This window comes from Mobula hypostoma, chromosome 4 (assembly GCF_963921235.1).
Source record: "Mobula hypostoma chromosome 4, sMobHyp1.1, whole genome shotgun sequence".
In the NCBI taxonomy this organism is placed as follows: Eukaryota; Metazoa; Chordata; class Chondrichthyes; order Myliobatiformes; family Myliobatidae; genus Mobula; species Mobula hypostoma.
The window spans coordinates 29,556,088-29,573,166 of NC_086100.1; the positions used below are offsets into that span (position 1 = coordinate 29,556,088).

Below are 17,079 nucleotides of genomic sequence, written 5' to 3' on the forward strand. Positions count from 1 at the left end.
GATCCACACAAAATTGTACCTGGTGCTTTGCTTATGATAAATTTGTATGTTATGTCCTTTTTGCATGCAGTAATTGTGAGCATGTGGCCAGGTGGTTAAGGCATTGGACTAGTGATCTGAAGGTCGTGAGTTCGAGCCCCAGCCGAGGCAGCGTGTTGTGTCCTTGAGCAAGGCACTTAACCACACATTGCTCTGCGACGACACTGGTGCCAAGCTGTATCGGCCCTTGCCCTTCCCTTGGACAACATCAGTGTTGTGGAGAGGGGAGTCTTGCAGCATGGGCAACTGCCGGTCTTCCATATAAACTTGCCCAGGCCTGCGCCCTGGAGAGTGAAGAGTTTCCAGGCGCAGATCCATGGTCTCGCAAGACTAACGGATGCCTTAATCTTAATTGGGGATAACTTTAGGAGTTTTATGATACAGATTAAAGTAATTAGTCATATTGCAACTTTTAAAAGGGAAGCGTTCACTGCCTCAGACACCACAATAAGTTACATGGCAGTTTCAGAGTGCCACGATAATATGGGAGCAGGTATTTCTCATGCCGATTCTTATAGAAGAGGTGAAAAGAATTCCCAGATGCTCGGGAGGTGGGGGAAGGCAAAGCAAGGGATCAGAATGGTGATGAAGTACCATTGGGAAGAGCTGGCAGGAGAGAAGAGACCAAGACCAAGTCACCATGTAGAAACAAGTTAAATAAACTCACACATGAAGTCAGTGATCACGGGAGTAAGTTCCCATCCATAATGACTGTGCATTCTTACCACTAATCCAACAGTTGAACATTTACATCTCACAATTTTCACAATTCCACATATCCAGTTAAGACAGTAGCAGCGTGGATATTGTAACACACTGATCACGCACAATCCTCTTTCTTGGCAAAGAAAGTGGCAAAAAGCCACTGGTAGTGGAGCAGATTTAACGGCAAGGTCTGCAACGCTATGCTCACACGGTTAACTCAAACACATATGGTGTGTTTTATTTTTATTTTAGGAAATCACAACAATTATTATTTTTCATTTGTGGCAAGGCTTGTATGCCTATGCATTTTTTTTGCATGTGATTTTAGCAGACAAACGCTTGTGCAGAGTGCATCCTGGAATTGAGAACTGGTGTGCAGACTCAGTTATAGTTTAAGTCAAACACTGGAACTCTAACTTCGCTGCTCCACCTAAACAGATCAGTAGCTTAATCCACCAAAACTTACTCACCAATAAATATTGGAAAAAAGTATTAGAATTATGACAAATATTTAATATCAAATTTCTGTGTTTATTATGGGGAGGCAGCAAGTCAATGCACACATATCCGTCCGTTCTATAAGTTCACAAGATATTTGTTATTAACATTGTGATGAAAACCACTGTGGATTAGAAAGGACATTCAATGCTTTAAGGTTTATTTGTGAACAGTTGAGCTGGAATGAACATGTTGCACCACTGAAACTCATTTTCGTTCACAATAATTCATAGGCCATGGAAGGATTCTCTGCAATTTTTATCCAAGAATTTGCAAAAGTACAAATGATCAAATTATTAGAATAGGTATTTCCTTTCAAACACCGTTTTCATTGAAGTTGTCTAAAATGACTATTTTGAACAAAAATAAAAACTAATACAATGGTATTTAAAATGACTAGAATACATGATCTGTGTGAATGTGTGTGTGTTTGCGTGCAAACCTAGCAGTGCATTCATCTGCGTGTGTTGTAACTGCCCTGTGTGTTGGTGTAAACAGTAGGTGAGTTACTCAGCAGTGTACTTTAGCTCTGCCTGTGGGTGATATATGGGTTTTGCTGTGGCCACGGAAACAAGGGCATGCACTTATTGTTGTAACCCACCATTTTTAATCCATTTGGCATATTTGCTCTAGCTGTGATAGGTGTTGAAGTACATGACCCAAAGGTGATTGCTGTTGGGATAAATGTACAGAGGAATGAAATTTCAGTGAAATCCATTTTTGGAATGCATTAAGTACCTGTAATAATATTTAAGTTTGCTCTGGCTGTGATCCCAGTGTGCTTACTCTGGCTCTGATAGATGTTGGGATTATGAAATTGAACTGATCAAAATTAGGATACATACACTCATGAAATTGGGGTTGTTTGTAGTGGCTCTAGCAGAAATGAAGTGTGGGAATTAATTTTGGAACAAGTCAGGGTACATAGAATGACTCATTTCAAGGTTTTAGGATATACACAGATTCAATGTGAGCACTAATGATGATCAGTACAGGAATGTGTGCATTTGACTGATGAGGTTGGGATGCAAATATTGGTATTGATTAAAGGGGCTGGGTATGTGATCACTGATTGGTGTTGGGCTCATACTGTGACTGTGGTCAGTGCTAGGGTCTATTACTTGTATTGGTTCTTGATCTGATCGTTGCTGTCTCTACAGACTATGGACAATGCTAGACATTCGCACCAAGATCATTATGGGGTGTGTAGACTCTAATGTTGGATAAAGGCACTATGAGTGATGATGGGTAGAAACGGGTCTGTATAGTATGATTTGACAATCTGCAGTTTGACTGTTGTTGGATGTATGTATCTTGACTGGTGCCAGGTTTATGGGTTTTGTTGAGTCCATGCACTATGATCGACTTATGCACTATGGTCTCTTTAGAGATGCATGCACTGACTGTGATAACCTTCAGGTGTGTCTTGACTGTGCTTTTTTTTCTTTTTTTTCATTCACAGTGCGCTTTACACAAAAATACTATAAAGTTCACACTATATTCAATTATACTATTAAAATTCAAGAAAAGTGGATACGAGACAATAACATCATAATTATATATATATATATATATATATTTATATAGATATATCATAGGTCAATACACTTCAGTAAAAAATATTTGAAAGCCTTCAATTCCTCCTGTTTACTTTTCAACAGGTTTTGAACAAACAGCCTCCACTGAGATTACATTGCACAGATTCTGATCAAGGTAGGGGAGATTTTCCAGAGCTCGCACTGACCATGCTAATGTGCCCAAGCCTGACAAACCAGCTGGAACAAAAAACCACACCTGGGAAAGGATCAGTCCAAACTTCCTTCATTTAAGTGGCTAAATCAGATGGGCCCCATTATAGGTATGCATCCTGACCTAACGTCCCAGCATCCCAGCTGATCTTGGGCACAGAAAAGGAAAATCTCTCCTAGGCTTCATTGTTGAGTCGTATACAAAAATCAAACCGAAACCCAATGGTTCAGCGTTAAAAAAATTCACCCTAGTGCTTGGAGCATTTGATAATTTTTCCTTTTTAAAAACTCATCATCAATTAGTGCAGACCGGAGAGAGCAGGGCTGTGCAGTAGGAAATGGGAAAACGTACCAAACTCTACTGCTGTTTGCATAGGAAAGCAACTGTCATTCTCATTACGAGAACTCTGCAGGGCAGGATGATATCCTGCTGAAACTTATCGGCAACTAAAGAGGTGGATATCTGCATTCTCCTGCAAACTGAGTCACCATTGGTTCCCTTCATTTGTGACGTAGGATTAAAAAAATGCTCATAGAACAAAAATATTTAGCACAGGCAGAGAATATCCCATATGTGCTCACCGTGCAGCACCATTGCAAATCTCTTGTTAGAGAAGAGGCCTATGGTTTTGTTACACATAGTGCACAGAGGAGAGATTCCCCTTTGGTGGCCAAGAATCAAGCTTCCTCTACTAACCACCTCCTCTCATGCCTGCCTCTGATTCATTACAATTTCTTAAAAGCTGACAATAAAATTAATTATATTAAAATCCATTCACATAACAGCACAGCTGTTTAACTATTTATTGTTATAGCAATATTACTTTTAAATATTATTTCACACGAGTGCTTCTATAAGGCAGCTAGAACCTAGGTCACTGCCATGGATGATCAGCATGGTAATTGGCTCGGCCTCTGTCATGTGACATGTTGGCTTCAGTCACAGTGAACCATGGTCTCCTCAAGGCAACTGAATCTTTTGAGTCGACAGAACTGAAGGGTTCTGGTGGGCAGACCGATGTGGACGTCAAAGGTCGAACAACAGTCATTGAGGAATTTACTCTTGGAGGGAACCTGTAGGGGTTAGAGGTCAAAACCTTGGGGGAAGCATGCTTCACAGAGGACTTTGTCAGATTGCTGTGTCCCAGAGAACAGTCTGTGGTTTTGAACAGGGTGATGCTGTCAGTTTCAGATTCTTTGTTGTGCTGTTTTTCTTCCAGCTTGGAAGGATGGGCATGCTGTCTTGTTTACAAAGACCTTTATCTGGTTTCTGGCGTGACTTGATCTCTTTACACAAACTGCGCTTCTTCTCAATCATTTCAAGTATTGTGTTGTCTCCATAGAACCACTGTTGATACAATGCCTGGGTAAAAGAGTAGACAAGCAGAAACAAAAGCATAAATCCTGCTGTTTGATTCAGAGATTCATGACACAGATTTCTCTCTTAATCCTTCTTTTGATTGTTTTTCATGGGAGGCTCCGGTATTATTTTTCATCAGCTAGTTATCGTGAAACAACGGCAATTGGTATTAATAAAATTGACCTTGTCTCTTTATCACCGATCATTGCGACACCTGTTAACGCCGTTTTCACAATCATTTGTCATCCCTGGTAACTGGCGGACAAAATATCTAAAAGCCTGGCAAAAAAGAAAGTTTCTAATTGCTGATGTATTAAATAAATTAATTTAGTAATTCAGATTTCTTTCCCTCTCACAGTTATATGTTGTGAGAAAAAGTTCAGCATTTTGCCACTGACCTGATCCACTGTCTTGATACGTGGGGAGATGATATGCAGTAGCCCCTGGTTTTTAAGTGACAGGAGAGCACGCAAACGGAAGAGCTAAAATAAGGACTGAGTTCATGCTGCACTTTGCGACAAGAACATGCAAAGTGCAAGTTGGCAGCCAGCGAATGTATTAAATATAATAAGCAGGCTTCAAGCATGCACACAGAAGCTTATAATACATGCATGCGCTGCAGAACGTCATGCCAGATGAATGTCAAACTAGTTGCACTTCACACATAGAAGGTCATGACAAATGTCTCCCCAGCTTGAGGCTTCTGGCAGCTATCTCCTGGTCCTGTCTGGAAGCACTTAGTGGAGCAAAAGTTCAATTCAGGTGCCATCCCCGCAGCTGCTGACCAGAGCTGTCGGAAAGGTTTGTCCATGCTTGTGTATAGCGTGGGCTCTGAAATAAACCCACCATCCCCCTGGATGCCGGAGGCTTTCGACACTCTCAGCCTGAGATGTCAAAGTGCTGGGATGGACAGTAGGCTTTTGATGGACTCTGGTGGCTGGTGGGGGGGGGGCTTTGCTGTTGCTTGCATGGGTGGTGGTGGTGGGGGGGAAGGCGTTGATGCTTTTGCTGGAGCAAGTGGGGGGAGGTGGAAGGGGAAGGGTTGATGCTTTTGCCGCTGCTGTGTGTGGGAGCTGGGAAGGGGGCTTTGGGGTTTTAACACTTTCTGTCATTCATTCTTTGGGGTTTTCTTCTGTTTCGTGGACGTCTGTGAAGAGTAAGGATTTCAGGTTGTATTAAATTGAACCACGGAACCATTGAACATAATTGGCTGGCCCGGTACACACTGGCAACCGAACACCACAGTGCGTTCGTACCTGGTCATCTTCTGATCCTCTTGCAGTTGCTCCAAAGACCTGCAAACATAGAAGGATGTCCAGAGAGGTCCCAAACATGCAGAACATTGTGAAATAACTTTAGGGAAACAGGCGAGGGGACAGAAGGTGAGTGGGTTTATGTAGCTTGCAACATGATGGCAGAGTGGTTAGGTTACAACAATCATTTAAATAGGTGGGTTTTAAATACAATCTAACTCCTCAGAACAAAATTCACGCTTATCAGGCCATCTTCAGAACAAAGAGTGGAAGTGATCCAGTCCTCTCCCTGATCCTTGCAGTGTCTACCTGAAGTGTACTTTGCTTTGCTAAGCTGCAGTAAATCCTGCTCATGACAGGAGGAAAAGCTCAGTGCCACAGGTGGCAACTAGCCGATTTATGGCCATGACACGTGCAGCTTCCAGAACTCTACTGTGCAAAGAGGAGGAAATAGTGCAAAGGAGATTTTTTAAAAATATAACACCACAATAAAACAATATCGTTAATTCTAGATGAGGAACATTGCCAAGCACTGTTTTGAAGATGAGTTTCTTTTCTGCCTGGGTGGTAAACATCTGCTTTCGAGCCTCCCTCTTCATCTTCAAGTAAACGCTAATAGGATGGGATTTATCATGGGTGGTTAACCTTCAAACCCAGCTTTACGCCTGGTGGTGGGGGCAGTGGAAAATTCCACCTCAAATTCTCCAGTAAAGGCCACCGTTTTGTATCTCCCTTGTTGATTTTATCTGTTTGAATAATATGAACAAATTGCCTGTATAAAAATAACTTAGTTTTTTTCCCAGCGAATTGTCAATTGTAAATGAGGAATATGTTCCTACCAAATTACCAATTTACTATTCCGGTTCACTTTAAAGGAATGAAAAGGTTGGTATTTTCTCCTCTTAGGCCTTTGAGATTTGACAAAATATAGTCTATGTACAATAGTAACTAATTATTTTGATTTTAGCTTGCTAAAACTTTGATTTTGCAGATTATTTCATTTTTTTCACCAGGGACAATGATTAAAACTCAAATTTCCTAATGTTACATGGGCCAGGAAATTGACTTGTGTTTTGTTTCCTCGACACTTTATGCCCTCATTGTTAGTTTTCCATTCAAGTATACAGTATATTTAACACCATAGAAGGTGATCCAATCAGCTGGTTGAAAAGTATATAAAAGCCAGTCATTCGGAGGGCACACCACAATCGACAGCGCACTGACGATGTTTCCTTGCATAATCATGAAAAAGTTGCAAGTAAATTGCCAAGATCGGAGAACAACTCAACCCAAGCATAGAAGGTGATTATTCGGCCCATCAAGTCAATGGTAGTTCTCAGAAGCATCCTGTCAATGATTTCCAAATGGATCATTTTGTCTGATGTGCTCACAATCTCCACACTGATTCCCCAATAAGCCACCTGAAATAGACATTAACCTGTCACCCAGCATGTCTTTGGGGTGTGGGCAGAAACTGCGCCACTGGGCGAAGGCATTTTTTTTTGGGGAGGCACGGTAGTATGACAGTTAACCCAACCAGTTTGCCGCACTGGTGAGCCGGTTTCAATTCCTGCCTCTGTCTGTAAGGAGGATGTGTGTTCCCCCTGTTACTGCGTGGGTGCTCTGGTCTCCTCCCACATTCCAAAGACGTGCAGGTTAGTCGGTTAATTTGTCACATGGGTGTAATTGGGCGGCGTGGGCTCATTGATCCAGAAGGGCCTGCCTGCTGCATGCCTAAATAAAAACTAAAATAAATAAATAAGGACTTGTGAAGAATACAAAAACTCCACAAAGACAAAATAATAATTATGAGACTGCGGAGGGCAGAAACTGAGATGGAGATGTTGGGCAGAAGTTCTACTGTATCATCCAATAACCTATCAGTCTCTTCCATTATCTTCCTTTCTCAATGCCTTCCCCAATCGTACTGGCAACGTCTTATTCCACTAGTCCTCTCCTTCCTTTCGCTGGCTGAGTTCCACCCTTACTCCCATGATTCCACTCACTCCTCCAATTCTTTAGTCTTCAGACAATGCTTACTCGTTCTGGATAGCAATGTTTATTTTACTACCTTCATCTTGGAGCAATTGTTCCAGATAATATAGGTTGTATACTATTATAAAGAGTTTAAGCTTTTGAATAAATGCAATATTTACTTTTAAACTGAATCTATTGTTTATGAGCTTGTAACTAGCATGTCTACAATGACCCCACAGGCGTACTGTAAATATGAGCATATTTTACGCTGCAGATTTATAAACAGCTTAATCACATGCTTGTTTTTTCTCCACAAAAGTGTTTGCGCTCTGTTTATAGAGAACACTTGGAGATAACAGAAAGCAGCTGTTATCGAGATTCCCCTATGGATTACATTTAGGAACAGAAGTAGAGGGTCAGAGAGGAAGGACGTACACAGACTCTGACCACACTCAATGAACTGTGTTTACATCAAGTACCAAGCAAAAAAATCACAACAATGGTTCACAGTAAATAATGGTGGAACAGCATATCAAGAGAAAAGAGGGACAAACTCTTTATTGTTCTAATGTATTTCAAATGCTTATTTTTCAATCTGCCCTACGATTGCACGTCAAAGGTTAAAGGCCAGAGTGAATGAGCCTGGCGAAAACTAGTTGTAGAAATGGCCATCAGACAGATTGAAAACCATCAAGTAGTGATGATGTTGTCACACAAAATTCCAAACACGAGTTGCTCACCTGTGACTTTAAACATGATTGATTGCTTTGTGTATGAGGGTGATAACATAATAAAAACTATAGATTCTTAGTTCCCATGTCTTGCAGCTCTGGGTTAGCGTCATACAAACCACAGGCAAGCTGGTGGGAGAGAAGTCTCTGGAAGTTAATTGTGAGACAATTTTCTGAACTAATCACATATTCGATTTTGCCTTGAAAACGTGTGATTTTATAATTTAGATTAAATGGCGAAATACAATCCAGCAACTAGAGTTAATTGAAATGCTTAAAGGGAACATATTTCTTTAAAGGAATTACATTTTTTTTCTCTTGACTTAACATGAATCTGAAGAGCAGTGCACAAAATTCAGGAAGGTGTAAAAATAACTTTAAAATAACCTTTAATAGTAGATGACTACAAAGTGCTTTTGGGAAGTCATGGCAAATGTCATGACATGCTAGATTTAGAGAAGTTTGCCTGAAAACTATATCCATAGAGCCTGGCACCATAAGCCTTGCAGTAATCATTTTATCTTTAAATGCTTGCTTCAGAAGTTTGTATTTGCAAGTAAACCTAGAACACTCTATGGGAAATAAAAGATGCTTGTGAAAGTATTCCACTTTCTCACTTTCTCTTTTACATTGTACGAAGTGGACTCCTCTCTCAGGGAAATAATCATGACATTTAATTGTGGTTTAATATATCAAAGATATTTCAGCCTCCATGTTACCTGCACATCTTATATACGAAGTCCTGTTCTTCTGTAGTCTGCTAACTCATGTCCCAATTCACACTAGTTACTTTCACCCATTACTGCTATACTTGCTAACCTACATTGGCTCCTGATTAATTAAGACGTTCATTTTAAAATGCCTATATTTGTTTTTATATCATTCCACATCCCTAAGCCCTCCCCACTCTGTAATCTTTTCCTGTCATATAACCTCCTCTGATATCTGCACTTTCCAAACTCCAGTCTCTTGATTGAGCCTAAATTTAATGGGTACAGGTTTTAACTTACTTTTACTAGAGATAGCTCAACCTCCAAGAGAACCACAACCTTGTCATAGGGTTTGGAGGCTTGCATGCCTCAGTGATCTGGAGAACTATGTTGGCTGGAGTCAGGGCTTTATGCTTTGACTCTTGGTGGGGTCACAGGTCAAAGGGTAGAGGCCAGACTAAGAGCAGTCCACCAGCCCTCCAAGTTTGGGGTACAGCTCAGGGGTAACAATCCTTACTGGTCAAACTAAACTGTTATGGAAACAACATTGTAGAATCCTTCAACATCTGAATGCGACAGTATTCCTGAGTCTCGGCCTGGGACTTGCATGACTGACAGTAATGAAAACTGAGCTACTAACATGGTGAAGGAAGCCCTGAACACAACCAGAGATGGAGGACTTCCATTGCTGCCCTAACGCGTAATGAACAGTAGGTAGAGATGTCCCAAGTTCGGATACTTCTTCATAAACCTTGCCATACCTAAATCATCCTTCTTTCAAAATATTTTTGAAAACTTAACTCATTGACCAAGCTTTGAATTATCTGTCTGAATATGTTGGTGTCAAAGTTTGGACTTAGCAGTATACCGATGAAGGATGCTGAGGTCTTTTTGCATTAAAGATACTATACAAATAGAATTTGTTCTTGTTATAAATTACAAGATTTTAACAATGAATGTTCTATGTAGAATGCACTGTACCTATTGTTATTGCGAAATGAATAATTTGCTGTGTTAATGATACATTTCAAATCTTTCCACAATTTTGTGAATATAGGTACTTAAGATCCATTGCTGTCTTCATTACTATCAATAATAAAGATAAGCACCTGAATAAAATTGAAAAGAAATGCAACTTCTGTGATGGACAAGCAATAATAACTTTGTATGTAATTATTGACAAGACCTGCCTTTCACTTCTCGAATTACGCTTCTCTTTTTGACAATCAGCAATGAATCTGACAGATTGATTGATATATTTTTATAAAATCAAATCAGAATTTTTTATTTGTCTAGAAATAGGCATTGTGCAATTAAGAAAGAAGATAAAATGTTTGAGCTCTAAATTGGTAAATATCACATCCAAAGTTTGCAGAATGCAACAATTGCCATTCCAACAGATATGATCATAGGAACATTTACTGACATCTAGTGGTTTGTTTTTATTGGCAAACCAGTATCAAAATCAATGCCTATTAAATTACTGATTTCTTTGTGATGGATTAGGAAAATTTTAGCACTTCATTTACCGAGCAGCTGAGATATGCTTTTCATGCACGGTCTATGCAAAAGAATGATGTCACAGATTGCGACACACACTCAAAATAATCCTTATGCTTACTGACGTGATAACAGATGCTATTTGGTAAAAAAAAAGTACTGTTCACTAACAATTAACTCTTGGAGCAGCTGGGCCAAGAATATGGCTTGTGTTTGAAAAAAGGATACTCCAATCCTGTCAGTAATGCAGTGCCAATTTACTATTTGCACAACTCTAAATGCTTTTGTTGTTCATTATGAAGAATGACGTAAGTACTAGCCAGACAGGCAATTTTGAAAGTCTGCTGATCTCATCAACCAAGTAAGCTAACACTATGCATACACAATAAACAGCTTTATTCCAAGAACAACATTGATCCGTGTAAAGCAGTAATTATGTTCCAATGTAAAGGCCACAATGGACTTCCCAAATGGCATGAACAGAGGAGGAGTCAAAATCCTGATTACAAAGCCGATCAAAGTCTTCCCTTGTTCCAGTTTCTGCAGCATTACAATGTGATTGTACTCATTACTTCAGCAGCTTCCTGTCTCTTACATTGACCAAGGTTCAACTGAATATTGATCATGTGCATATTAATGAACTTACCAAGAAAAAGAGTAGTAACTGCATGTTGTTAAGTTATGAAGAGATTATGTTTGGGTTTGCATGCCTAAGTGACTAAAAACATGACGTTTGATCTCTTTTGGGATACAATTGGGCACTGTATGCCATCCAAAAACCCAAATGAGCCACTCAAAAAGAGTTGGAATATTCCCAGCAGCTACATGGCCAGGGTGGGTTTCACCCTTATTCATTTACTAAAATTCTTTTTCTGGAGCCAGTTGACTGTAGAAGTTGCAGTTGTTGCACTAATGTCACAGTGACCATTTAGATAGGATGTAGAGTGGATGCATGGTGGCTCCAGTGGAAGTGAAAGGCGGAGACGGAAGAAGAGAAGAAGAAGGAGCCTTGTGTGCTGTGCATTGCAGATGGAAATCCACGGCCTCCATGAAACGATCTGACCCAATGGCTCAAGTCACTGTGAGGCTCGGGGTCATCAAAGAGCCACTGTCATAGCCTATAGACAAACGTTGTGCAGATGGAGTTAATTGTCATGAATCTTTCTTCCCAAACATCGATGCACTAATGCAGGGATTCCCAAACTGGGTTCCACGGACCTCAGTTAATGGTAGGGGTCCATGGCATAAAAAGGGTTTGGAATCCCTGCTCTAAAGAGACACTTTAATTCATGTTTTATTCATAACGCTGTAAGGTTTGTTCCTTGCTTTCTTAGGTGTTAAGAAAAATTATCATAAATTCCATCACTGCTCCAACATCTGTTGACTGAGTTGAAATCTATAAACATTGATGGCATAGTTATGTTCACAGGTGATGCTGGAATGGCCCACAGTTTGGTGACTTGTGCCTGGAAATGTCCAGTATACCTTCCCTATGGATTGTGCCTGGAAATGCCCAGTATACCTCCCCCATGGATTGTGCCTGGAAATGCCCAGTATACCTTCCCCGTGGATTGTGTCTGGAAATGCCCAGTATACCTTCCCCATGGATTGTGTCTGGAAATGCCCAGTATACCTTCCCCATGGATTGTGTCTGGAAATGCCCAGTATACCTTCCCCATGGATTGTGTCTGGAAATGCCCAGTATACCTTCCCCATGGATTGTGCCTGGAAATGTCCAGTATAACTTCCCCATGGATTGTGCCTGGAAATGCCCAGTATACCTCCCCCATGGATTGTGCCTGGAAATGTCCAGTATCGTTTCCTCGGTATAGCTTCCTCAAGTAATGGTACTCTCACTTCAGATGTGCACTAAATTGCTTTTATTAGATTAGATTAGATTAGATTCAACTTTATTGTCATTGTGCTGAGTACACATACAAAGCCAATGAAATGCAATTAGCATCTGACCAGAAATGCAAAAGAATAGCATTATTTACAAAATAACTGCGAATAAGAAGTGCTACAGCACACAAATATAAAAGTACTGAGACAGTACAATATGGGTGCAATATCGCTCAGCGCTGTGATGTGAGGTTCAGCAGGGTCACAGCCTCAGGGAAGAAGCTCTTCCTGAGGCTGCTGGTGTGGGAACGGAGACTCCTGTAGCGCCTACAAGTTACCCCTAAACGCTCATCAATTAACAGAGTAGAGAAGAAAAGACATGTATTTATAGAGGTACTGCGGATGCTGGAAATCTAAAGCAGTACACATAATGTGGTAGAGGAGATCAGCAGGCCAGGCAGCATCAATGGATGTCCTGATGAAGGGATTTGGACTGAAGCATTGACTGTTTATTCCTATCCATAGATGCTGCCTGACCTGCTGAGCTCCTCCAGCATTTCGTGCATGTATTTATATAGCATCTCCTACAACGTCCAACAATTTAAAAGCGTCTTTACGGCCAATGAAGTATTTTCTGGGATATACTAACTTTTATAAAATGATGGCAAGATCACTTCAAGGGTGGCATGGTAGGGCAGCAGTTAACACCACGCTTTACATCATTGGCATAAGATTGAAGTTTGATTCTTACCACTGTCTGTAAGGAGTTTGTACAATCTCCCCACGGACGATATGGATTTCCTGTGGTGCTCTGGTTGCAAGTGACGCATTTCACTGTATGTTTCAATATGTTGTTGTTCGTCCATCGTTGACGTCGATGAGGACCTCGACACCATAATGATGGTGTCGAGACTAGCGCATGATTTGGATTTAAGTGAGGGAGAGTTGCGCAGCGTCAGCCTCACTCTCTCTTCCCAATTCCCATCTGGGTCCAGTGGCAAGACGGAGTCTAGACGGCTGGAGATGGGACTAGGCGCAGTGGATGACCAGGACATCTTCTGTGTCTTGTCCTGCTCTACACGTTCCACGATGCTTGCAGAGACCGCCTTCTTGACCATTGGACCTTCCATTGGTCTCGTCCGCTCAATCTGCCGGACTCTGTCTTCACATGCTGGGATAGGCAACTCCCTATCTCACCGAGGGTTTGAGACCCGTCGGCTACCCTCACCTGGTTTAGCCGGCTTGTCGAAGCCGTTGCCCGGAGTGTGGCCGCTGTCGCATGCAAACAGCTACGGGGAGCCACAGGTGAGAGCTGAGTGCCAGGTGGGGACCAAAGGTGGACTAACCGCTCTGAGAAGGACGCGACATGTTCCCCCACCAGAGGTGCTACCCCTCCCTGACACCCCATACAATATACATGTGATGAATAAAGCCAACCTTTATCTTTACCTTTCTACACTTACCGTATTTGCTACATTGACACTAACAATTAAGTTTCAATCTACATGTTGGCTTTATTTTTATAAGTGTCCATCAAAGACCAGGAGTTCTGCATTTAAAACTTCTTAAGCTCCTATGTAGATGAAAGATACACCACTTTTATTGAGGGACATGAATGCACACTTACAAATAACTGACTTTCAACAAACTGTGTTAAAAAACTTGAGTGGTTCCCAGAAGTGTTCTTCAGCACAAGGTCAGAGGCAAACTGACCAGCTGGAAAAATGGGCCGAAAAATGGCTGATAGAACTTAATGCAGACAAGTGTGAGGTGTGAGACATTGCACTTTGGGATGACAGACCAGGGCAGGGCCTACACAGTGAACAGTTGAGCACTGAGGATTGCGGTAGGGCAGAGGGATCTGGGAATACAGATCCATAATTCTTTGAAACTGGTGTCACAGGTAGAGTGGGTCATCAGAGTTTTTGGCACAGTGACCTTGATTAATTAAAGTACTGAGTACAGGAATTGGTGAGGCTAATTTGGAGTATCGTGTGCAGTTCTGGTCATCTACCTACAGGAAAGATATCAATAAGATTGAAAGCGTGCACAGAACTTCAGAGCCTGAGTTATAGGGAAAGGTTGAATTAGTTCGGACTTTATTCCCCAGAGCACGTAAGAGTGAGGGGACATTTTATAGAGGTAAGCAAGATTATAAGGGGTATAGATAGGGTAAATGCAAGCAGGCTTTTTCCAATGAGGTTGGGTGAAACTAGAATTAGAGGTCATAGGTTAAGTGTGAAAGGTGAAATGTTTAAGGAAAACATGAGGTGGAATATCTTCACTCAGAGGGCGTTGAGAGTGTGGAATGAGCTGCCAGCAGAAGTGGTGGATGAGGGTTTGATTTCAACATTTAAGAGAAATTTGGATAAGTACAAGAATGGGGGTGGGGGGGGCGGCGCAGGTGGAATAGGTGTGGAGAGCTATGGTCCAGATGCAGGTCAATGCAAACAGGCAGAATAATAGTTTGGCACCGACTGGATGGGCTGAAGGTACTGTTTCTGTGCTGTAGTGCTCTGTGACTCTGTGTTGCCACGACTCAATTAACAGAAAGAAACAAAATAGGGATAGGCAAAAAGTGCATGGAGATCTGCTATTCAGAAAGTGGAAATAAGTGGTTGAGCTGATTAAGGGAGAATCACGTCTGGCCCTACAGAGATGACCTCACATGGAAGAGCAGAGGTGAATGTAAAGTAATTCATTTGAACCCGATCCTGCCATTGAAGACTGGAAAAAGAGATACTGAAGGAACAGATAATGTAGAAGCAATGCTGACTTTGTTGCTATAAAAGGTAAAGAAAAAGATTAGCTTTGTTTGTCACATGTACATCGAAACATACAGTGAAATACGTCATTTGCATCAAATCAAATCAGTGAGGATTGTGCTGGGTTTCCAGTGCCAACATAGCATGTCGACAACTCACTAACCCTAGTCTTTGGACTGTGGGAAGAATTAAGCATGTGGAGGAAACTCATGCTGTCATGGGGAGAACATACAAACTCCTTACAGAAAGCGGCAGGAATTAAACCGTGATCTTACAGCTGACACTATAAAGCATTGCATTAAACACTACACCACCATGCCATCGTTACCTTAGAGATGAGCAGGTGGGTGGTCAAAGTTAGCTGATTGAAACTAATTCTGGTATGAAAATAAAAATAAATAATATGCTGAAAGTATTCAGAAGGTTAGGCAACACCTGCAGAGTCAATAGAAAGGAATAGAGAGGCTGGGAGGTGATTGGTGGAGGTGACGAAGTTGCGCTGGTCAATGGTTTTGTTGACATATCGAATAAGGGAAGGAAGTTTGAGAACAGGTGAATGGTCATCAGCCTGAGATATTAATTCTGTTTTTTTTCCCCACAGTATTTCTAGTTTTTACTTTGAATTTTCAACATTCACAGTATTCTACAATTGCAATTTTATTATTACTTGAATGTCCTTTAATAGGTATCAGCAGAAGTTACTACTATAGCACAAACTCTAGAGATGGCTTCAGTTCTCTTTGTAAAACTCCCATTCTAACATTTCTGAATGTCATCTTGAATGTTTTTCATTGTATTTCCACTTGTGTCATATACAGTAAAGTGGAAAGCGAAATGGAATAATGTGGTTCAAATGGAACCTTCCTCATTTTTAAATATATTGAGCATAATATTTATGTATATGAATATAATGACTTTAGTTAAAGCTGCTCTACCATGAGCAAGCACAGAATGGCTTTCTTTTGTGCTCTAACATTTACAAGATTGGATACCAGAGGAAGACCTGCGTCACTGAACTGGAATGCAATGGCTCCCTCTGTTGGCTATGATGAGACATGAACAAAACTCAGCATGATCATCAGTCAAGGAATGTTTTGTGGATTAGATATTGTTGCAGTTTAGAACAGCAGTTTTGTAGAAATTGACAGAAACTAGAAGGGGGATATGCAGAACAGAAGAGGGAGTAATAAATTAAGGTGACTCTTACACCAAAGGATGCAGTGTAGGGTGGGCACAGCAGTGTAGCGGTTAGCGTCACACTGTTACAGCACCAGCTACCCAGGTGCAATTCCGGGCACTGTCAGATGGATAGGAGTTCTACCCGTGACCCTATGCATTCCCCTTGGCTGCTCTTGTTTCCTTCCACATTCCAAACACGCAAGGGTCAGAAGGTTAATCAGTCACGTGGGTGTAATTGGGCAGCACAGGCTCGATGGGCCGAAAGGGCCGACGACCATTCTGCATCTCTAAATAAATAAAAAAATTAAAAGCCAAATCAAGCACAGAATTCAAGTTCATGTTTAATTTTCATTCAATCATACATGAATACAGCCAAATGAAACAGCGTTACTCCAGGGCCAAGGTACAAAACACAGTACCTACAGACATACATAGCACAAAGCACATGTAGCACAGATAAAATAGCAAGCACATATAAGATATCAGTTAATTACAGTCAGGTAACAAAAATATATAGTCCAAGAGCTTGAGTCAATGAATGTTGAAAGACTGTAGTCAAACACAATACTGCTTGTCATCTGTTGAGCGAACACTGGGGGGCAGCACCAACTTCAGCTTGAAAGCCACACAACACCACCTCTGATGGAGTGCAACGATTCCAATGCCTCTCTCCTGGGCGGCTGTAAACAGGCAGCACCATAGCTTAAGGCCTAGTCCTTGCTACGACCGAGGACATGCAGCTCCCACGCCGTCCGCTCCCGCTATCCGCCAA

The 17,079-nt window shown here is 41.3% G+C and overlaps 1 protein-coding gene across 1 annotated transcript in view; it reads right to left on the bottom strand.

The window, feature by feature from the left end:
* Positions 1-1,275: 1,275 nt before the first annotated feature.
* nyap2a (neuronal tyrosine-phosphorylated phosphoinositide-3-kinase adaptor 2a) overlaps positions 1,276-17,079 on the bottom strand; it is a 219,428-nt gene continuing 203,624 nt past the window's right edge. Inside the window, exons 7-8 of the mRNA XM_063044831.1 lie at positions 5,607-5,645; positions 1,276-4,353 (exon numbers count right to left, since the gene is read on the bottom strand). Of these exons, the coding sequence (XP_062900901.1) occupies positions 4,120-4,353; positions 5,607-5,645 (273 nt within the window). The 3' untranslated portion in view covers positions 1,276-4,119. The remainder of the gene's footprint in view (positions 4,354-5,606; positions 5,646-17,079) is intronic.